The sequence below is a fragment of the Oncorhynchus clarkii genome, chromosome 12 (genome assembly GCF_045791955.1).
Source record: "Oncorhynchus clarkii lewisi isolate Uvic-CL-2024 chromosome 12, UVic_Ocla_1.0, whole genome shotgun sequence".
NCBI lineage: Eukaryota > Metazoa > Chordata > Actinopteri > Salmoniformes > Salmonidae > Oncorhynchus > Oncorhynchus clarkii.
In genome coordinates, this window is record NC_092158.1 from 60,447,345 (window position 1) to 60,471,840 (window position 24,496).

Here is a 24,496-nt window from a genome sequence, read left to right on the forward strand (position 1 = left end):
TTTTAACAAATCAAAAACTGAAAAATTGGGCGTGCAAAATTATTCAGCCCCCTTAAGTTAATACTTTGTAGCGCCACCTTTTGCTGCGATTACAGCTGTAAGTCGCTTGGGGTATGTCTCTATCAGTTTTGCACATCGAGAGACTGACATTTTTCCCATTCCTCCTTGCAAAACAGCTCGAGCTCAGTGAGGTTGGATGGAGAGCATTTGTGAACAGCAGTTTTCAGTTCTTTCCACAGATTCTCGATTGGATTCAGGTCTGGACTTTGACTTGGCCATTCTAACACCTGGATATGTTTATTTTTGAACCATTCCATTGTAGATTTTGCTTTATGTTTTGGATCATTGTCTTGTTGGAAGACAAATCTCCGTCCCAGTCTCAGGTCTTTTGCAGACTCCATCAGGTTTTCTTCCAGAATGGTCCTGTATTTGGCTCCATCCATCTTCCCATCAATTTTAACCATCTTCCCTGTCCCTGCTGAAGAAAAGCAGGCCCAAACCATGATGCTGCCACCACCATGTTTGACAGTGGGGATGGTGTGTTCAGCTGTGTTGCTTTTACGCCAAACATAACGTTTTGCATTGTTGCCAAAAAGTTCAATTTTGGTTTCATCTGACCAGAGCACCTTCTTCCACATGTTTGGTGTGTCTCCCAGGTGGCTTGTGGCAAACTTTAAACGACACTTTTTATGGATATCTTTAAGAAATGGCTTTCTTCTTGCCACTCTTCCATAAAGGCCAGATTTGTGCAATATACGACTGATTGTTGTCCTATGGACAGAGTCTCCCACCTCAGCTGTAGATCTCTGCAGTTCATCCAGAGTGATCATGGGCCTCTTGGCTGCATCTCTGATCAGTCTTCTCCTTGTATGAGCTGAAAGTTTAGAGGGACGGCCAGGTCTTGGTAGATTTGCAGTGGTCTGATACTCCTTCCATTTCAATATTATCGCTTGCACAGTGCTCCTTGGGATGTTTAAAGCTTGGGAAATCTTTTTGTATCCAAATCCGGCTTTAAACTTCTTCACAACAGTATCTCGGACCTGCCTGGTGTGTTCCTTGTTCTTCATGATGCTCTCTGCGCTTTTAACGGACCTCTGAGACTATCACAGTGCAGGTGCATTTATACGGAGACTTGATTACACACAGGTGGATTGTATTTATCATTATTAGTCATTTAGGTCAACATTGGATCATTCAGAGATCCTCACTGAACGTCTGGAGAGAGTTTGCTGCACTGAAAGTAAAGGGGCTGAATAATTTTGCACGCCCAATTTTTCAGTTTTTGATTTGTTAAAAACGTTAGAAATATCCAATAAATGTCGTTCCACTTCATGATTGTGTCCCACTTGTTGTTGATTCTTCACAAAAAAATACAGTTTTATATCTTTATGTTTGAAGCCTGAAATGTGGCAAAAGGTCGCAAAGTTCAAGGGGGCCGAATACTTTCGCAAGGCACTGTATGTATTTTTTAAAAGTATTTAACCCCCTGAGTCAATACATGTTAGAATCACATTTGGAAGTGATTACAGTTGAGTCTTTCTGGGTAAGTCTCTAAGAGCTTTCCACACCTGAATTGTGCAACATTTTCCCATTTATTATTTTCAACATTCTTCAAGCTCTGTCAAATTGGTTGTTAATCATTGCTGGACAACCATTTTCTGTTCTTGCCAAAGATTTTCAAGCAGATTAAAGTCAAAACTGTAACTCGGCCACTCAGGAACATTCACTTTCTTCTTGGTAAACAACTCCAGTGTAGATTTGGCCTTGTGTTTTAGGTTATTATCCTTCTGAAAGGTGAATTAATCTTCCAGTGTCTGGTGGAAAGCAGACAAACAGGGTTTCCTCTTGTGTGCTTAGCTCCATTCCATTTCTTTTTATCCTGAAAAACTCCCCAGTCCTTAACAATTACAAGCATACCCATAACATGATGCAGGCACCACTATGCTTGAAAATATGGAGAGTGGTAGGTACTCAGGACAAAATGTTAATTGCTTTGCCACATTTTTTTTTAGTGTTACTTAAGAGGTTAAGTGCCTTGTGGCAAACAGGATGCCTGTTTGGAAATATTTGTATTCTATACAGGCTTCCTTAATTTCACTCTGTCAATTAGTTTAGTATTGCGGAGTAATGTAGCTCCAATGTTGTTGATCCATCCTCAGCTTTCTATCACGGTCATTAAACTCTAACTGTTTTAAACTCGCCATTGGCCTCATGGTGAAACCCCTGAACAATTTCCTTCCTTTCTGGCAACTGAGTTAAGAAGGACTCCGTTAGCTTTTGTAGTGACTGGGTGTATTGATTAGGGCAGAACCCATTTTTAGTCAACTGGTCGATTGTTTGTTCGATATGCTTTTGGTCGACCGAGATTACTTTAGTCGAGCAGAACGCAATGTTTTTTTCTTTCTTTCATGGTGAACAGGACACCTGTCTGATTCGTTGTGGAGGCCACGGGGATGGCATCTAAGACACGTGATATTGAAATTGTATATGGTTGCCTCATGTAACTGCAATATGTCAGATAAAGCAATTTCACAGATTTGGCTATTTTTAATCTATGCTATGCTGTAATAAAAGCTTTAGCGGTTTTTTTTCCGTTAGAACAAACTGGTATTACTTATTTATTTAGCGTTTACACTGTTCCAAATAGGCAAATATTATATTGTAATCTAACAGCACCTGTTTGTCACACATAATATGCACGCAGCTCTCACTCCTGTACCTTAATTTTTCTTGCTCTCCTTGTTGTTATTATTACAATTATTATTATGATCGTCATTATAATAATAAGTAATGTCGTTATCATTAGCAGGCTACTCTTTAGCCTTGTATAACCACAATCGAGCTGTAGGCCTAAGAGGGAGTCCTGTTTAGTCTTAATACCTTAACTTACTTAGGCCAATATTTCAATATATATGTTACTGTATCAATCAATTCATTCGTTCATGCCATCACACAGAATACGGGACATTCATGTTTTGAAAAGCAATCAAGCATTTTAGTTTTAAAATTAAATAACTAAGGGAGCTTTCAATAAATGGCCAAAACAATAAATAAACCACAATTCATGAATGCATGTTACTCTTTTTGTCTGCTGTATCAAAGGCTTTATATATATTTTTTTTTGTTGGCACAGACTCTCTGGTACACTTACTTAGTGTTTGCAATGTTCCAAATGTTCCGAATTTAAAAAAATATTGTAATCTAACAGCAACTGTTTGGCACACATTAATACTCAAAGCAACACTTGCTCCGATACCCTCCTTTTTCTTGATCTTCAGTAGGTTCCACAACTAAGTCAAATGTCTTCCACAGATCTGACTTCCCCTTTCCCCCCTGAGCAACCAGTAAACATTTGCCCGTTTCAATTGTATTTTTCATGTCCTCCGCATCCAATTTGCTGTTGTGTATGGAGTTAGTTATTTATTGATGTAATTGATCGCATGCGATGCACGTAAAGAGAGCGAGGGTTACGGGAATCGGGAATGTTTTTCCTAAACAAGAGTTTTCAGTAACAGAACTTTTCAGTCAGAAATAAGAAACTTTGTTGCAGCTTCAGTACGGACAGTGCAATAAACACTTGCTGTATTTGGGGAGTTTTTCCCATTCTTCTCTGCAGATCCTCTCAAGCTCTGTCAGGTTGGATGGGGAGCATTACTGCACAGCTTTTTTCAGGTCTCCAGAGATATTATATTGTTTTCGAGTCTGCGCTCTGGCTGGGCCACTCAAGGACATTCAGAGACTTGTCCCGAAGCCACTCCTGCGTTGTCTTGGCTGTGTGCTTAGGGTCATTGTCCTGTTGGATGATGAACCTTTGCCCCAGTCTGAGCTCTTGAGCAGGTTTTCATCAAGGATCTCTGTACTTTGCTCTGTTCATCTTTCCTTCGATCCTGACTTGTCTCCCAGTCCCTGCCGCTGAAAAACATCCCCACAGAATGATGCTGCACCACCATGCTTCACCGTAGGGATGTTGCTAGATGTCTTCCAGATGTGACGCTTGGCATTCAGGCCACAAAGTTCAACTATGTGTTTCATCATACCAGAGAATCTTGTTTCTGATGGTCTGAGAGGTTCCTAGGTGCCTTTTGGCAAACTCCAAACGGGCTGTCATGTGCCATTTACTGAGGAGTGGCTTCTGTCTGACCACTCTTACCATAAAGGCCTGATTGGTGGAGTGCTGCAGCGATTGTTGTCCTTCTGGAAGGTTCTCCCATCTCCACAGAGGAACTCTGGAGCGCTGTCAGAGTGACCATCGGGTTCAAAACCACTGTGTTCGTGGAGACCTTGAATGCTGCAGCCGTGTTTTGGTACCCTTCCCCAGATTTTTGCCTCGACACAGTCCTGTCTCGGAGCTCTACACAGACAATTCTTTTGACCTCATGACTTGGTTTTTGCTCTGACATGCACTGTCAACTGTGGGACCTTATATAGACAGGTGCACCTTTACAAATCATGTCCAATCAATTGAATTTACCAATCAAGTTGTAGAAACATCTCAAGGATGATCAATGGAAACAGGATGCACTTGAGCTCAATTTCGAGTGTCATAGCAACGGGTCTGAATACTTACGTAAAAAAAAAAAGTTTTTTCTGTTATTTTATAAATTAGCTAAATGTACTTAACCTGTGTTCGCGTTGTCATTATGGGGTGTGTAGATTTGACGAGGAAATAAAATAATTTAATCAATTTTACAATAAGGCTGTAAATTAACAAAATGTGGGAAAAGTCAGGTGGTCTGAATACTTTGACGATGGCCAAATTGCAATATTCAATCAATTTTTTACATATTAAATAGCAGCCTACACCAAATGGCATTGCTTTTAGGGGTGGAGTCGATTATTCTGATTTGGAGAAGTACTTTAATTACATCATACTTACACTTTAAAAAAAATCAAAAAATAGAAATATAAACACACCATGTAAAGTATTAGTCACATTTTTCATGAGCTGAAATAAAAGATCTCAAATGTTCCATACTCACAAAAATCTTATTTCTCTCAAATTTTGTGCACAAATTTGTTTAAATCCCTGTTAATGGGCATTTTTTCAAGATAATCTATCGAATATGGCAGTACATCCAACCGGCCTCACAAACGCGGACCACGTGTCACAGAGTCCTTACAAGATCTGCACACTCGTTCCGGTCATGTAGGCCTAGTAAACGCATGCTCTGAAGCAAGAGGGTTAAGAATGCAACAGAGATAAAGGATACACTTTCTTTACCTTAATTTATGGATATTTAAATATGTTAATGTAAAAATCTCTAAAGTACCTGTTTTTAGATTTAGTACATGTTAAGTGTTAAACAATATACTCTACAAGTACATTTTTTTTATTAACATTTTGAGCATGTTTTATTTAGAGCAGGTGATCCAATTTTAAATGGAGTGTTTTAGAAAAATGTACACATGTCTGAGGGACAAAAAGGCATTCTAGTCATGGAATGACCCACATCTGACGTTGTACACAAAACTACTATCTGAAATTATACAAAACCTTTTTCTCCATCCATTGTAAAGGCAGGTATCATCTGTAAAAGCCCAAAACAGGCCAATATCAGTCAACCAATATATCAGTTTGACTAATGCAAAGATATATGTGGCACTCTCTCCCTCTGTCTGCAGTTATGTAGAGAAGTTCACTGACTTTCTGCGCCTGTTCGTCAGCGTGCACCTTCGGCGGATCGAGTCCAACGCTCAGTTTCCTGTGGTGGAGTTTTTAGCCCTACTTTTCAAGTACACTTTCAATCAGGTAGCACATCCTTTCAGCCATTTTGTTTACTTTCTACATTTGCCTTTACGCTGCTCACAGGGGCTGCTGACACTAAAATATCCTATGGAAGTATGCGCGTACTACAGTATCGTATGCCGCAGTTGGGGAAAGATTAGAGAAAAAGAAAACTCTGCAGCAGGCCAAGATGGCTTCCATAATAATATTACCTGGAGTTTGACTGTTGAGGAATCAGAAACCTCTGTCATGTACTGTAGAGAAAATAACTGCTCTTCTGCTCTATCGTTCTAGCCCACCCACGAAGGCTATTTTGCCTGTTTGGACATCTGGAGTATCTTCTTGGATTATTTAACCACTAAAATCAAAAGTAGGCTGGCTGACCGAGACGGTGTACTGAACAGGTACAACTGAATGGATGTAATGTCACTTTCAGTGTTGCTCTGGTTCTACTTGTATATAAAGCAAAGGAATTTGGATGTACTATCAATAATGCCTTCTGATGCGTGAAACATGTATGGATCAGTGTCTGTAATGCAAGGTTCTTCAACTTTGATCTTGGAGAGCTACTGGTTGTGCAGACTTCTCCCAGCACGTCACTTGATCAACACACCTGAGTCAAGTAATCAACTAACCATAGCATCCAGTCTGGAATATTATTAGCGGAGTCTGTCTTACTGAAGGGCTTAAACGAAAGCCTGCACACCCAGTAACCCTTGAGGGCCAGAGTTGCTTTAATGTTTTAATATGGTTCTGTCTTTAGTTACTAGCCTCTTGTATGATGCTGCTTCTTCTATTGGCTGCTAATCTGGCCTCTTGTGCGGTCCTACAGGTATAAGGACGCTTTAGTGCTGCTATTAAGAGAGGTTCTCAACCGAATCCAGTTCCGATATAACCAAGCCCAGTTAGAGGAGCTGGATGATGAGACCCTGGATGATGATGTAAGACGCTTTACTTCTCGCACTGTTTTCGTCAGTTGTGCTGAGAATTATATTTGTCTGCGCCTTTATTGCCTAGTGTGTTAAAGGAACATTTTGATGTCCCCATTATCACATATATTACAACCGTGTATACACATACACAGACTGCTTGTTTTTCCTCAACCTGTATCAATAGTTAAACTCTTTGTGCTTACCATAGCAACAGACTGAATGGCAACGGTACTTGCGGCAGAGTCTGGAGGTTGTTGTCAAGGTGATGGAGCTGCTGCCGTCCCATGCCTTCGCCACGTTGGTGAGTGTTCTCCTTTGTTTGTTTTTTATTCCTGGAAAATCCCACAAAAGGTCAACACACTGAAATGCGCCTAATTTAATAAAATGTGGATGATTTTAAAGGTGGTATTATGCACATATAATGTGCAGGCCTTTTTTGTCTGGTTCATGTATCACCTTTCACCCTGCAATAGTTTAATGTGATGTGCTTATGACAACATGATGTTGTCTTCAAGACAAAACGCCTGACAAACATTCATTTTGGAGTTAACTATTTCTTAAACCCCTGACTCCTGAACCATTTCTCTCTCTCTCTCAGTTCCCTGTCCTTCAAGAGGACTTGGATGTGTACCTGGGTTTGCAACAGTTCATTGTCACTTCAGGAACAAGTGAGTGAACATTTTCGCATGAGACAACATTTTATTCATCATATGCACAGAATACAGAGGGGTGTTAACGGTCCAATGAAATGCTTACTTGTGAGCTCTCGGCAGTGAAGTGAAAAAAAATACATATACAGTTGAAGTCGGAAGTTTACATACTTAGGTTGGCGTCATTAACTCGTTTTTCAACCACTCCACAAATTTCTTGTTAACAAACTATAGTTTTTGCAAGTCGGTTAGGACATCTACCTTGTGCAAGTAATTTTTCCAAAAATTGTTTACAGACCGATTATTTCACTTATAATTCACTCTATCCAGTGGGTCAGAAGTTTACATGCACTAAGTTGACTGTGCCTTTAAACAGCTTGGAAAATTCCAGAAATTGATGTCATAGCTTTAGAAGCTTCTGATAGGCTAATTGACATCATTTGAGTCAATTGGAGGTGTACCTGTGGATGTATTTCAAGGCCTACCCTCAAACTCAGTGCCTCTTTGCTTGACATCATGGGAAAAATTAAAAGAAATTAGCCAAGACGTCAGAATAAAATTGTAGACCTCCACAAGTCTGGTTCATCCTTGGGAGCAATTTCCAAATGCCTGAAGGTACCACGTTCATCTGTACAAACAATAGTACGCAAGTATAAACACCATGGAACCACGCAGCTGTCATACCGCTCAGGAAGGAGACGCGTTCTGTCTCCTGGAGATGAACGTACTGAGAAAAGTGTAAATCAATCCCAGAACAACAGCAAAAGACCTTGTGAAGATGCTGGAGGAAACGAGTACAAAGGTATCTATACTTTAAAAGGAGTCCTCGACATAACCTGAAAGGCCGCTCAGCAAGGAAGGAGCCACTGCTCCAATCCGCCATAAAAAGCCAGACTACGGTTTGGAACTGCACATGGGGACAAAGATTGTACTTTTTAGAGAAATGTCCTCTGGTCTGATGAAACAAAAATAGAACTGTTTGGCCATAATGACCATTGTTATGTTTGGAGGACAAAGGGGGAGGCTTGCAAGCCGAAGAAAACCATCCCAACTGTGAAGCACGGGGGTGGTAGCATCATATTGTGGGTGTGCTTTGCTGCAGGAGGGACTGGTGCACTTCACAAAATAGATGGCATCATGAGGATGGAAAATTGTGAAAATATTGAAGCAACATCTCCAGACATCAGTCAGGAAGTTAAAGCTTGGTCGCAAATGGGTCTTCCAAATGGACATTGACCCCAAGCATACTTCAAAAGTTGTGGCAAAATGGCTTAAGGACAACAAAGTCAAGGTAGTGGAGTGGCCATCACAAAGCCCTGAGCCCAATCCAATAGAACATTTGTGGGCAAAACTGAAAAAGCATGTGTGAGCAAGGAGGCCTACAAACCTGACTCAGTTACACCAGCTCTGTCAGGAGGAATGGGCCAAAATTCACCCAACTTATTGTGGGAAGCTTGTTGAAGGCTACCTGAAACGTTTGACCCAAGGTAAACCATTTTAAAGCAATGCTACCAAATACAAATTCCGTGTATGTAAACTTCTGACCCACTGGAAATGTGATGAAAGAAATAAAAGCCAAAATAAATCATTCACTCTACTATTATTCTGACATTTCACATTCTTATAATAGTGGTGATCTTAACTGACCTAAGACAGAACTTTTACTAGGATTACATGTCAGGAATTGTGAAAAACTTAGTTTAAATGTATTTGGCTAATGTGTTTGTAAACTTCCGACTTCAACTGTGTGTGTGTGTGTGTATACAGTGCCTTGCGAAAGTATTTGGCCCCCTTGAACTTTGCGACCTTTTGCCACATTTCAGGCTTCAAACATAAAGATATAAAACTGTATTTTTTTGTGAAGAATCAACAACAAGTGGGACACAATCATGAAGTGGAACGACATTTATTGGATATTTCAAACTTTTTTAACAAATCAAAAACTGAAAAATTTGGTGTGCAAAATTATTCAGCCCCTTTACTTTCAGTGCAGCAAACTCTCTCCAGAAGTTCAGTGAGGATCTCTGAATGATCCAATGTTGACCTAAATGACTAATGATGATTAATACAATCCACCTGTGTGTAATAAAGTCTCCGTATAAATGCACCTGCACTGTGATAGTCTCAGAGGTCCGTTAAAAGCGCAGAGAGCATTATGAAGAACAAGGAACACACCAGGCAGGGCCGAGATACTGTTGTGAAGAAGTTTAAAGCCGGATTTGGATACAAAAAGATTTCCCAAGCTTTAAACATCCCAAGGAGCACTGTGCAAGCGATAATATTGAAATGGAAGGAGTATCAGACCACTGCAAATCTACCAAGACCTGGCCGTCCCTCTAAACTTTCAGCTCATACAAGGAGAAGACTGATCAGAGATGCAGCCAAGAGGTCCATGATCACTCTGGATGAACTGCAGAGATCTACTGCTGAGGTGGGAGACTCTGTCCATAGGACAACAATCAGTCAGTCGTATATTGCACAGATCTGGCCTTTTATGGAAGAGTGGCAAGAAGAAAGCCATTTCTTAAAGATATCCATAAAAAGTGTTGTTTAAAGTTTGCCACAAGCCACCTGGGAGACACACCAAACATGTAGAAGAAGGTGCTCTGGTCTGATGAAACCAAAATTGAACTTTTTGGCAACAATGCAAAACGTTATGTTTGGCGTAAAAGCAACACAGCTGAACACACCATCCCCACTGTCAAACATGGTGGTGGCAGCATCATGGTTTGGGCCTGCTTTTCTTCAGCATGGACAGGGAAGATGGTTCAAATTGATGGGAAGATGGATGGAGCCAAATACAGGACCATTCTGGAAGAACCTGATGGAGTCTGCAAAAGACCTGAGACTGGGACGGAGATTTGTCTTCCAACAAGACAATGATCCAAAACATAAAGCAAAATCTACAATGGAATGGTTCAAAAATAAACATATCCAGGTGTTAGAATGGCCAAGTCAAAGTCCAGACCTGAATCCAATCGAGAATCTGTGGAAAGAACTGAAAACTGCTGTTCACAAATGCTCTCCATCCAACCTCACTGAGCTCGAGCTGTTTTGCAAGGAGGAATGGGAAAAAATGTCAGTCTCTCGATGTGCAAAACTGATAGAGACATACCCCAAGCGACTTACAGCTGTAATCGCAGCAAAAGGTGGCGCTACAAAGTATTAACTTAAGGGGGCTGAATAATTTTGCACGCCCAATTTTTCAGTTTTTGATTTGTTAAAAAAGTTTGAAATATCCAATAAATGTCGTTCCACTTCATGATTGTGTCCCACTTGTTGTTGATTCTTCACAAAAAAAATACAGTTTTATATCTTTATGTTTGAAGCCTGAAATGTGGCAAAAGTTCGCAAAGTTCAAGGGGGCCGAATACTTTCGCAAGGCACTGTATATGTGTGTGTGGTATTTTAATTTTTTGGGCCTTTTAGCCCAGAGATGTTTTTCTTTTTTTGTCACTCAAATATCACATTAATACACATTAGAAATGGCAAAGTGTATAGAATTGCAGAAAATAAGCTTTAAAGGTGCAAAATTCTCTCCACTAACAAGAGGGGTGTGAACAGTTTGTGTCATGAACAGTGCTTGTACCCATAAAAATAGGCGCGTGTGTGTGCAGGGGGAGGCACAGGATGTAACCCAATGCTGGCAGGGCCCCCCCCCCCCCAAGTGAAAACGTTTGGGAACCCCTTCATTATATGATGTGTTCTCAGAACGGGTGAGCCTAGTATGGTGTTATTTTTAGCCCGCTACATTCGTTTTTACTATACAGTCCTCTCTACATCGTATGTAGTACATTTAGTAGTAATACACAGTATGTTAGATCCATCGAGGAACTTTAAACTGCAGACCGTCTCCTCTGCAGCCCCGTCGATGTGGGTGGAGGTGTCTGGTACAGTGCGTAGTGAAAGTCTACACGCCCCTTTCAGTCTTCATGTTGCTGCCTTAAAAATAATTAAATACACATGATCTACACAACCAACTCCACATTTGAAAAGTGAGAGTACATTACAGAAATGTTACTAATTAATAATATAATAAAAAACGAAGAGTTAAATGAGAAGTTTGCTTTTTTTACAACCATTTTTTTAATGTAATTGGTATATTATAGAAGGGTGCAGACTTTTTTGAGATTTCCCTTGTTTTTGAGAAACTTCCCCAACCAGTGGTGGTCAGCTTGAAACATGTTGTGATTACAGATTTCATTAACAACGGAGGGGGGGGGGGTTGCATAGTATCTATTCAGCAGCCTGATGGTCTACAATAGAAACTATTGGCCAGTCTTCCAGTTTTTGCCATGATGCTCCTGCACTGCCCACGTCTTGAGTGATTGAAGTGTTGAGAACAGGGAGTACAGGGGCAGAACGACAGATTTTTTTTTTTTACCTTGTCAGCTCGGGGTTTTGATCCAGCAACCTTTCGGTTACTGGCCCAATGCTCTAACCACTAGGGTACCTGCCGCCCCATTTACCTTTCCAAATAATGTCCAATCAATTGAATTTACCACAAGTTGTAGAAATATCTCAAGGATGATCAATGAAAACAGGATGCATCTGAGCTCAGTTTCGAGTCTCATCGCAGTGTCTGAATACTTATGTAAATAGATTTTTTTTTTTGTTGAAATTTGCCAAAAAAAAATCGGAGTCCCTGATGATCTTCTTGGCCTTCCTGCGACACCTGATGTCCTTTAGGGCAGGCAGTGTGCATCATCCACAATGATGATGCATCAATGCTGCAGACATTTTTGGTACCCTTCGCCAGTGTGCTTCGACACAATCCTGTCTCAGAGCTCCACGGACAATTGCTTCGACCTCATGGATTGTTTTTGCTCTGACATGCACTGCCCCCGTCTGAGTGATTTGAAGTGTTGTACACTGTTGTACACAGGTGGTTCTTTTTTACCTTTTTATTTAACTAGGCAAGTCAGTTAAGAACAAATTCTTATTTTCAACGATGGCCTACCGGGAACAGTGGCCTTGTACAGGGGCAGAACGACAGATTTTTTTTTTTTTTACCTTGTCAGCTCGGGGTTTTGATCCAGCAACCTTTCGGTTACTGGCCCAATGCTCTAACCACTAGGGTACCTGCCGCCCCATTTACCTTTCCAAATAATGTCCAATCAATTGAATTTACCACAAGTTGTAGAAATATCTCAAGGATGATCAATGAAAACAGGATGCATCTGAGCTCAATTTCGAGTCTCATCGCAGTGTCTGAATACTTATGTAAATAGATTTTTTTTTTTGTTGAAATTTGCCAAAAAAAAATCTACAAACCTGTTGTCACTTTTTCATTATGGGGTATTGTGCGTAGGCTGATGAGGGAACTGCACTTGAAGAAACTTTCAAAGTTCTTGATGTGTCCCGTATTGACTGACCTTCATGTCTTAAAGTAATGATGGACTGTTGTTTCTCTTTGCTTATTTGTGTTGTTCTTGCCGTAATATGTACTTGTTCTTTTACCAAATAGGACTATCTCCGCTACACCTCACCTACCTTGTCACAACACAACTGATTGGCTCAAATGCATTTAGAAGGAAAGAAATTCTACTATTGAACTTTTAACAAGGCACACCTGTTAATTGAAATGCATTCCAGGTGACTACCCCATTAAGCTGGTTGAGAGAATGCCAAGCGTGTGCAAAGCTGTCAAGGCAAAGGGGTGGTTACTTTGGAGAATCTCATTTTTGTATTTGTTTCTACAATGAAGAAAATAGTCAAAATAAAGAAAAACCCTTGAATGAGTAGGTGTCCATACTTTTGACTTGTACTGTATCTCATATACTGAGAGTGGAAAAAACAGATCTTACAAATAAACAAAAAGGAAATGTTCATTTGAGAATACAACAGACACATTAAAACCAAACCCATTCCCCTCTTCATTGCAGAATTGTGATTAATCAACATTGACACTAGTTTATTTTGTTATTAATAGTTTAACAATTAACATTTTTAAATACTTCAAAGAATCAAAACACTTAATCACTGCAAGATGTACAAATAAGCTAACTCCTATGTAAAGATTAGAGATCTTAAGTCTTAACAACAGTAGATAATTGAGTTGTAACACGTGGGCTATTATTACTAAATCATTATTTCAAGTAAACAAAATGAACTCGATACCAGTGTACCAGTGTACAAAACCAACCTTGCCCCACTGATCTACTGGGTGAGCACACTACTATTCCAGTACAGCAATAGCACACTTGAGGTTTAAGTTGAATCAGGTTTTAATTGCTGGGCTGAAACAGAACACTCCACACCCAGCAGACCTCCATCCAGCAGGGTTGGCCTGCTGGTTAGGTTTATACATTGTGTGATGTTTAACTGTGTTTTTGTGTACCTTTGCTAAAGTATGTAGGCCAATAGATACAGTGCCTTCCGAGAATATTCACACCCCTTGACTTTTTCCACATTTTGTTTCACATCCTGAATTTAAAATGGATTAAATTGAGATTTTGTGTCACTGGCCCACACACACAATACCCCATAATGTCAAAGTGGAATTGTTTTTAGAAAATGTTATAAATTGATTACAAATTAAAAGCTGAAATGTCTTGAGTCTCAGTATTCAACCTCTTTGTTATGACAAGCCCAAATACACTGTGTACAAAACATTAGGAACACCTACTCTTTTCAATAACAGAATGACCAAGTGAAAACGAGGATCCCTTATTGATGTCACCTGTTAAATCCACTGCAATCAGTGTAGATGAGGAGATCGATTTAAAGGAGGATTTTTTTAAGCCTTGAAACTGAGACATGGCTTGTGAATGTGTGCCATTCAGAGGGTGAATGGGAAAGACTAGATTTAAGTGCCTTTGAACGGGGTATGGTACTTGGTACCAGGCGCATCGGTTTGTGTGTGTCAAGAACTCTGCTGCTGCTGGGTTTTTCATGCTCAACAGTTTCCCATGCGTCTCAAGAATGGTCCACCACCAAAGGATATCCAGCCAACTTGACAACTGTGGGAAGCATTGGAGTCAACATAGGCCAGCATCCCTGTGGAACACTTTCAACTTCTCGTCCATGCCCCGATTTGAGGCTTGAATGGGATGCAATTAATATTGGGGAGGTGTAAGTTCAGGAGTAAAAATTAGCTGAACATATATAATACTTTTTGGGGTTGTTAATTTTTGTCCTGCACATACAAGTTTTGCATATCCCAACTTCCGCTGCGATACCTGTAGGTGCCCTTGAGCTAGGCACTTAACCATAATTTACTCCAGGGGCGCTGTACAATGGTGGCACTGGCCGTTATCCCATTAAGTTGCATTGACTCACTCTGTGCAATAATAGTGTTTAACGTGATTTTTTTCAATGACTACCTAATGTCTGTACACATACAATTATCTGTAAGGTTCCTTGGTGAATTTCAACCACAGATTAAACTACAAAGACAAGGAAGCTTTTCCAATGCCTCGGAAAGGACACCTATTGGTAAATGGGTAAAAATAAAATAAGCAGACATTTTAAATATCCGTTTGAGCATGGTGAAGTTATTAATTACATTTTGGATGGTATATCAATACACCCAATCACTACAAATACACAATCGTCCTCCCTAACGTAGTTGGCGGTGAGGAAGGAAACAGCGCAGGGTTTTCGACATGAGGCCAATCGTGACTTTTAAACAATTTAATGACTGTAATAGGAGAGAACTGAGGATGGATCAACAACGTTCTATTTACTCCACAATACAGTGAAAAGAAGGAAGGCACTAAAGTAAAACTGCAAAAAAAAATGTTTTATGTCCTGAATTCAAAATGTTACATTTGGGACAAATCCAACACATCACTGAGTACCACTTCATATTTTCAAGCATGGTGGTGACTGCCTCATGTTATGGATATGCTTGTCATCGGCAAGGACTAGGGATGTTTTTTGTGATAAAAATAAATCTACTTGAAAATCTATGGCAGGACTTGATAATGTCTGTTTAGGAATGATCAACAACCAACTTGACAGAGCTTGGAGAATTTTGTTCAAATATTGTACAAATCAAGTGTCCAAAGCTCTTAGAGACTTACCCAGAAAGACTCACAGCTGTAATCACTGCCAAAGGTCATTCTAACGTGTTGCCTCGGGTGTTCAAATATACCCTTATGTAAATTATATGTATTTATTTCTATAAACTTGCAAATATTTCTAAAAACATGTTTTCACTTTGTTATTATGGGTTTTTGTGTGTAGATGGGTGAGAGGATAAAACAAATATTTAAACCATTTTGAATTTGGGCTGTAACGCAACGAAATGTGGAATAAGTCAATGGGTACGAATACTCACTGAAGGCACTATGTAACCCATGATATCTAAGATATACCCTTAGTCTCTTGCGACATTCATTAGGAGTGCTGTCTTCATTTGCAAGCAGGCTTTGGTATCTGAAGACAGAAAACAACACAAAGACACAGGCTTTATTATACTCAAATTAGTTGGCACTGAATATTATGTTATCTCTTTGTCCTCAAAGTTTTACTCTCTAGGGACTGGAGAATCTTTTCATGTCCTCCCACAAAATTACCTGCCCTGTGTAGTAGCCTACGCTCTCCTTTTACTGACACCTGGAGCTGCAATTTCACCCCTTTTCATGACTGTTATTTACAAATGCATTTGGAGACTGTTTTTAATTTACAGTGAATTACATCAAGAAGGCTAGCTAATAGGAAGTTAGCTAGCTGATACATTTAATTTACTTAGCTGGCAGCTTAGTTGAGTTAGCCTACAAAGGCGCCTACTGTAGCCAGCTAGCTAGCTAGGTAATAATAAATTTAAAAAAATACATTTGAAAAATGTATTTACTTACTTGAATATGTTCTCCTACTGCCTCAGTTTTTTTGGATCTTACAAAAATAAAATGGGGAATCTTCATTTATTATTATTATTATTATTATTATTATTTAAAAATAAATTCCTGTTAGAAAAGCATAACGTTAGCCAGCAGCCTAACGAATGGAGATACGCCAAAAAGTGTTTCAAGGGAGGCGTGACAACGATGTGATTTTGGAGATAAGGAAACGTGATACTAGGTTTTCAGACTGATTGCCAAAGACACACCAGAATAATTTGCTAGAAGAGCTTTTCAAGTGGTATTAAGTGGTCCATTCTCATTCCTGACTAAAATGTTCTTCATAATCAAAGACCAGGTTTGAATATTGCCCTCCATCAATGATTCCCAATTAAATGTACTGAGCAATTTTACAAAAACAATGGATATACACTCATTGGCCTTTGAGTGATGGGTCGGACCCCCTTTACCCCCAGAAGAGCCTGAATTCTTCGGGGCATGGATTCTACAAGGTGTTGCGTTCAAACGTTGCTCAATTGGTATGAAGGGACCTAACGTGTGCCGGGAAAGCATTCCCCACACATTATTGTGTTTTGCTTTATGGTCTCAGGGGACTATTGAAAATGAGACCCTGATCTCAATTGGGCTCCCCTGATTAAATCAAAGTTAATAAAACATTAACAACACCACCGCCGCCAGCCTGCACCGTTGACACCAGGCAGGGTGGGGCCATGGACTCATGCTGCTTACGCTAAATCCTGACTGCCATCAGGAACCAGGATTCGTCAGACCAAGCAATGTTTTTCCACTCCTCAATTGTCCAGTGTTGGTGATCGTGTGCCTACTGGAGCTGCTTCTTCTTGTTTTTAACTGATAGGATTGTAACCCGGTGTGGACGTCTGCTACAATAGCCCATCTGTGATGAGGACCGACAAGTTTGCCTTCTAAGATGCCAATCTGCACAGCACTGTTGTACTGTGCGTTATTTGCCTGTTTGTGGCCCGCCTGTTAGCTTGATATGATTCTTGCCATTTTCCTTCGACCTCTCATCAATAAGCTGTTTCTGCCCAGAGAACTACCACTGACTGTTTTTTGTTTGTCGCACCATTCTCAGTAAACCCTAGACACTCGTGCGTGAAAAGCCTAGGAGGCCGGCCATTTCTGAGATACTGGAACTGGTGCGCCTGGCACAGATGATCATACCACGCTCCAAGTCGCCTAGGTCACTAGTTTTGCCCCTTTTAATGTTAAATCCAACAGTAACTAAATACCTCGATGCCTGTCTGCCTGCTTTATATAGCAAGCCACGTGACTCACTGTCTGTAGGAGCGAACCATTTTCATGAACGGGTGAGGTACTGCCGACTGAGTGTGTGTTGCCCTAAGAGTTGTGCAGTTGGTAGAATCGTATTCAAAATTATTCACAGCTGACTGGCTACAATAGATGCTTCTGCCAAGTATTAGCTCTGGGGTGTGAAGATGCACACAATCAAGACGTTTTGTTTTTTTAGACATCTGCAGGGAAAAAATCCCAATCGTGGTATCCAGAAATAACTTTCAGTGCCTATCTCATTGTTACAGGTGTAGATTTTAGGTGTAGATTTTAAGTGGTATGGTAGTATCTCTCTCTTTCTAACACCTAATTAGTTCTCTCAGGTGGCAGGGGCTAGGGGTTGTTTGCCTTTCATTTTACCAAAAGTGCTGTAAAAAAGCACTAAGTCATTTTCAGTACTGTAAGAGTCTTCTGAAAAGCATGCAATGCATGTAATGGACTGTAAAAAAAAAAAAAAAAAAATAGTTGCTCATTTGAAAGGTTATTTCATGAAATTGAGCATGTGCTTATCCTCATCTCTACTCTTTATTTGTGGCAGGTCGGAGACTGAACATTACAGCAGAGAATGATTGTCGGAGGCTGCACTGCGCTCTCAGGGACCTCAGCTCCCTACTTCAGGCTGTTGGGAGGCTGGCTGGGTATTTCATTGGGGACGTTTTCGCTGCACGCTTCAACGATGCGCTAGCGGTGGTAGAGCGGTTAGTGTGCCACACTGCTTCCTTCAGTCACATCCATTGATATTTCAGTTTACTTCCTGAATTGGCTAAATGAAAATGAATTTGACCCACTTGCTCTGCTGTCAAACATCAGTGTCTAACTTCGTTTTGGTTCCTAGTGTCTATCCCTTTGGTGGCCTCCAATATGTGAAAGAGAAAGGGAGAATGCATTTTCCTGACTGACCACCTACACTTGATTGAATTATTCCAAGTGAATTTTTGAAGTGGCAAGACGATTTTATGCCTTGATTTGGAATTGACAATGCAGTATTTCCTGAATTGAAATCAAATTGACCCCAATCCTGTCTTGTATTACAGGGGAGAATTTTGATAAGGAAATCATTCAGATTGCATCATTGTTTAGTGTGTCTGCACTTGTGTTTCTAGGTTGGTGGAGGTCACATGCTATGGCTCTCAGATCAGCCTGTATGACTTGGAGACTGCTGTGCCATCTGTGCTCAAGCCGGACCTCATCGACGTGTGAGTGTCAACCGTTTACTGCCACTGTCTACAGTGCCTTCAGAAAGTATTCACATCCCTTGACTTTAACCACATTTTGTTGTTACAGCCTGAATTTAAAATTGATACAATTTTAATTTTGTGTCACTGGCCTACATACAATACCCCATAATGTCAAAGTGGAATTATGTTTTTAGACATGTTGTCAAGTATTCAACCCCTTAGTTATTGTAAGCCTAAATAAGATCAGGAGTAAACATTTCCTTAACAAGTCACATAATAAGTTGCATGGACTCACTCTATTAGTGTTTAATATGATTTTTGAATGACTACCTCTTCTCTCTACCCCACACACACACAATTATCTGTAAGGTCCCTTAGTCGAGCGGTGAATTTCCAACACAGATTTAACCATAAAGACTAGGGAGGTTCTAATGCATCGCATAGAAGGGCATGTATTGGTAGATGGGTAAAAATAAAAGGCAGACATTGAATATCCCTTTGAGCATGGTTAAGTAATTCATTACACTTTGGATACATCCAGACACTACAAAGATTACATCAAATAAAATTGTATGTGTCACATACACATGGTTAGCAGATGTTAATACGAGTGTAGCGAAATGCTTGTGCTTCTAGTTCTGACAGTGCAGTAATATCTAACAAGTAATCTAACAATTCCCGAAAAACTACTTAATACACACAGAACTCGAAGTGATGCGACCATCTCTGTCGGCGCCATCATATAAAGATAAGATACAGGCGTCCTTCCTAACTCAGTTGCCGGAGAGGAAGGAAGCCACTCAGGGATTTCACCTTGAGGCCAATGGAGACTTTAAAACAGAGTTTAATGACTGTGATAGGATAAAACTGAGGAATATTCAACAACATTGTAGTTACTCCACAATAGAGTGGAGATTACAGTGCTGCCTTTGATATTATTGAGCATGACCTGTTGAAAGGTTTGTGCTGTGGCTTTTCAACCTCTGCCATCGTGGATTCAGAGCTATCTATCTAATATAACTCAAAGGGTTTTCTTTAATGGAAGCTTCTCTAATGTCAAACATGTAAAGTGTGCTATACCGCAGGGCAGCTCTCTAGGCCCTCTAATCTTTTCTATTTTTACCAATGACCTGGCATTAAACAAAGCATGTGTGTCCATGCATGCTGACGATTCGATCATGTACTCCTCATCAACCACAGCTGATGAAGTCACAAAAACAAAGAGTTGCAGTCTGTTTTCGAATGTGTGGCCAGTAATAAACTGTAAGTAATAAACTGTTCCTGAACATCTCTAAAACTAAGAGCGTTGTATTTGATACAAATAATTTCCTAAGTTATAGACCTCAGCTGAATATGTTAATGAATGGTGTGGCTTTTGAACAAGTTGAGGAGATTAAATTACTTGCCGTTAACTTAGATTGTAAACTATCATGGTCAAAGCATATAGATTCAATGGTTGTAAAGATGGGGAGAGGTCTTTCCGTAATAAAGAGATGCTCTGCTTTTTTGACACCACTTTCCAAAAAGCAAGTTCTGCAGGCTCTAGTTTTGTCTAATCTTGATTATTGTCCAGTCATGTGGTCCAGTGCTGCAAGGAAAGATCTAGTTAAGCTGCAGTTGGCCCAGAATAGAGCAGCACGTTTTGCTTGTCATTGTAATCAGAGGGCTGATATAAATACTATGCATGCCAGTGTCTCTTGGCTAAGAGTTGAGGAGAGACTGACTGCATCACTTCTTCTTTTTACAAGAAATATTGTGTTGGAAATCCCTTATTGTTTGCATAGTCAACTTACACACAGCTCTGACACACACACTTACCCAAGCAGACATGCCACCAGGGTTCTTTTCACAGTCCCTAAATCCAGAACAAATTCAAGAAAGCGTACAGTATTATATAGAGCCCTTATTGTATGGAACTTCCTTCCATCTCATATTGCGCAAATAAACCGCAAACCTGGTTTCAAAAAACAGATAAAGCAAGACCTCACGGCATAACGCCTCTCCCCTATTTGACCTAGATAGTTTGTGTGTATGCATTGATATGTAGCCTACGTGTGCCTTTTACATTTTTTTTATGTAGTTCTGTACTAGAGCTGTTCTTGTCTATTGATGTTTTCTGTGGACCCCAGGAAGAGTAGCTGCTGCTTTTGCAACAGCTAATGGGGATCCTAATAAAATACCGAAAATGAGGAAGCCTGTACAGAATAAAAATATTCCAAAACATGCATCTGGTTTGCAATAAGGCACTAAAGTAAAACAGCAAAAAATGTGGCAAAGAAATTAACTTTGTGTCCTGAGTACAAAGTGTTATGTTTGGGGCAAATAAATGTAATAGAGGAAAACCTGGTTGTTTGCTTTTCAACAGACACTGGGAGACAAATTCACCTTTCAGCAGGACAATAACCTAAAACACAAGGCCAAATATACACTGGAGTTGCTTACCAAGGCAACGTTGAATGTTCCTGACTGGCCCTAGCTACAGTTTTGACATAAATCTGCTTGAAAATCTATTGTATGACTTGAAAATGGCTGTCTTATCAACAACCAACTTTACAGAGCCTGAAGAATTTTTAAAAGAATAATGTGCAAATATTGTACAATCCAGGTGTGCAAAGCTTACCCAGAAAGAACCAGAATGACTCACAGCTGTAATCGCTTCCAAAGGTGATTCTAACATGTATTCACTCAGGGGTGTGAACTTGTATAAATTAGATATTTCTGTATTTCATTTTCAATAAATTTGCCAACATTTCGAGACAACATGTTTTCAATTTGTCATTATGGTGTATTGTGTGTAGATGAATGAGATATATTAATTAATACTTTCTGATGGCACTGTAGATATAAAGTGGATTCGTTACAAACTGCTGTCTTTTACCCTTGTCTGTAGACGTAACTTAAGAATTCACCCCTTTTATTAAACCAAAAATGTGTGATAAGAAAATAGTCAGAGAGCGTTTGATTTTCTTGACAGATATAACTGTATTGTCACAGTTGTTAATGTGTGTTTGTTACCAGCCATGCCCAGTCCTTGGCGGCGTTGCAGGCCTACTCCCACTGGCTGGCTCAATTCTACAGTGAGGTCCAGAGGCAGAATCAGAGCCGCTTCATCAGCCTTGTCACCTCCACCATGGATGCCACCGCACCACTCATCACTGCTAGTGATGTGGTAGTAACAATATGTCTTTGTTAAATCTTACCTGGTTGCTGATGTTGTGCAATTGGTATCATGACACACAGTGGTTCCATTTTTATGCTGACCAACTGAGCTTGCATATTGGTGTTCTCATTGGCCAAAAACTGGTTATCAGAGTCTTTGTCAATTCCTTGTTACCTATTTCATTGTCAAACTGTATTTCTATTCTAGGTACCTGAAAAGTTGCTGCTGTCGGCATGCCATCTCATGGTATCCATGGCCACCACCGTGCGTCCTGTTTTCCTAGTCACGTTGCCTGCCGTGCAGAACATCTTCAACCTCATCACAGAGAGCCAGACTGGCAGGCTCCCCCAAGAGGTCAGAGTGCGCCGTTATGGCTTCAGTGTTATTCTGAGGCAGAGGGCTGAAATTCAATCCACCCATGGGTTGTTATCAATGCCCGGCCTTAATCTTATTTCCTGATTCGAAGTGGACCACTTGAAATAATAAAAATCTGTCTTGATTCTGGGGTGTAGCACTTTAGGGTGTGTGTGTGCATGTATGCATAATGTGTCTCATGGAATGTCTATACACCCCACCTATATGAGTATGGTTATGCATGGAGGGATCTGTCTAATGTGTGTGTGTGTGTGTGTCTCCACTCCTCCAGGCCCACATGCTCGTGTGCAGGGCTCTGTCCAACATGCTGCTGCTGCCTTGGTCTAACCTGCCAGAGAGCGAGCAGCAATGGCAAACCCGCTCCAGTAGCCACGCCAGCCTGCTGGCTGCCCTTACCCGCCACTACCGCCTACTGAGGGGCACTGCCAACCAGCCCCCACACCGCCTTGGCCTGGAAGACAGTCAGTTGGGCATCATGCCATTTATCAACCTTTATCAGTCTCTTATAGTTTTGTTAACGCTTCCTTCTATAGTCCTGTTTCGGCTGGTATTTACTAAGAAATAATGTGGTGAAAGATGTGATGACAATGGGTACTTTTAAGTATTTATTTCTAGGTTTGGGTGGTATACTGAGGTATTTTGAAGTACCAACGGTATGATTTTCAATACCGCCAAATGCTTCTTTTTTATAAAGACCACATGGCGCAAACATGACGTGACGATCCACTGTTGAGCATCACAAGAGAGGTGATTTAAGTATCACTTTAAATTAATTTGCCAGCTACATATCTTATAACTAGAAGTTAAGATGTGCCAAATACATTTGCTCCAGCTCAGGGCTCCAGCTATGCATTTGGTTTGATAACTTGCCAGCTGTAAGTGGCTAGCTTTCAAGATTTAAGCTTATTGGTTACCGCAGAGACAATCAATTCCCTCCTGGATCAAGTGTGAGAGGAGCCTTTTTGAGATAATTATGACTTTATTAGCTGGGTTGTCTGGCCTTGCATTTAGTTTATGTTCGCTTGCTCTTATTAGCATTTAGCTAGCGTCCCCTATGAGAATTTGCTAGTACTTTGTTAGCAAAAATAAACAATGTTTGGAAAGAAATTGCGCCCCTTGTGGGCACTGACGGTAATACAGCATACCCCAATATGGTACATGAATGGTGTGACGGTACAGTGGTTGCTCCACTATAAGTTTTGTGTTTATGCTGCAGGCCTTAGAGGTAATTTGTGGTTTAGAACGGTACCCAGCGTCACCATTTCATTACTCTCAGACCAGCGCAAGGGGGAGTTTGAGCACTGAGTATGCTTTTGGGTCCTACTGTGTCTCTAACTGACAATGAATGGGTGACATAAACCTAAATAGAAACTGATAATTGTGCACTTCAGTATTACTTTCTAAAACGGTTGTTACACTAAGATTTTTATTTTATTTTGTTAGGATTATTTTTCTCTTACTGTAGTAGTGTAGGCCACTCCCGACCGGTCATGTTGTACATTGCCTGAGTGGCGCAACGGTCCAAGACACTGCATAGCAGTGCAAGTGGTGTTGCTACAGATGCTGGTTCAATACCCGTGCTGCCCTTGACTGGAAGACCCATGAGATGATTGTAGGTTTTTGGTTTCTCTTCCTCTAAAAACGGAGATAAATCATTCTAAATAACAAACTGGCTTTATTTACAAATTAGCAACAATGTCTCACCCCCGTGTTCAAGAATGGCCTTTTCTCGCTCATTTTATGTTATTTGAAAATGAAATCATCTCCAAAATATTATTGTTTAAACAAAGCAATTATTATTATTAATTAATTTTGAATTACATAAAAGCCCCTTGGATATTCTCACAGATATATTATTAACCCTGTTATTAGCAGGACAATATATATTGATCATGGCTCCCGAGTGGTGCACAATGGGATTGCCTTGCAGTTCTCCAGCTGTATCCACTGAAAGTGTGCGAGGTTCAAGCTACGAGGGCAGGGGGCACAGGATGGGCCGCAGAGCTGCGCACAGAAGACCGACCTAGCCCATGGGGAAGGGAGGAGAAGGAAGGGGGTTGGACACCCACACTGGCAACACTTTAAGGGGCATTGCACTAATAATGGCGCTGACTAGGGAAACATTCCTGCTGTTCTTAGTGCTAACGTCTGCACGTTCAAACTAAAACAATGTAACTAATAATGGCATCTTTATGAGAATGACGTGTATATAAGAGGGCGAGGAACAAGATGGCGTCACAATCCATGCCAGGCACACCTGTGAGCTCTGGAACTCCACCTCGAACAGGCAGAGTTAACATACCCGGCGAGGTCGTCGGTTCACCCTGACATTTCAATTCCTCTTCTGGCAACAGAACT

The 24,496-nt window shown here is 40.5% G+C and overlaps 1 protein-coding gene across 2 annotated transcripts in view; it reads left to right on the forward strand.

Annotated features, from left to right (window-relative positions):
* Nucleotides 1-24,496, forward strand: part of LOC139420887 (exportin 6) — a 60,880-nt gene that overhangs the window by 23,556 nt on the left and 12,828 nt on the right. Inside the window, exons 8-17 of one of the 2 annotated variants that reach the window (XM_071171277.1) lie at nt 5,623-5,749; nt 6,020-6,129; nt 6,558-6,666; nt 6,866-6,958; nt 7,256-7,325; nt 17,964-18,123; nt 18,529-18,621; nt 21,622-21,769; nt 21,971-22,117; nt 22,410-22,599. In XM_071171277.1, coding sequence (XP_071027378.1) covers nt 5,623-5,749; nt 6,020-6,129; nt 6,558-6,666; nt 6,866-6,958; nt 7,256-7,325; nt 17,964-18,123; nt 18,529-18,621; nt 21,622-21,769; nt 21,971-22,117; nt 22,410-22,599 — 1,247 coding nt within the window. Of the gene's footprint in view, nt 1-5,622; nt 5,750-6,019; nt 6,130-6,557; nt 6,667-6,865; nt 6,959-7,255; nt 7,326-17,963; nt 18,124-18,528; nt 18,622-21,621; nt 21,770-21,968; nt 22,118-22,409; nt 22,600-24,496 lie in introns of both variants that reach the window. The other variant, XM_071171278.1, reaches the window with a different exon arrangement.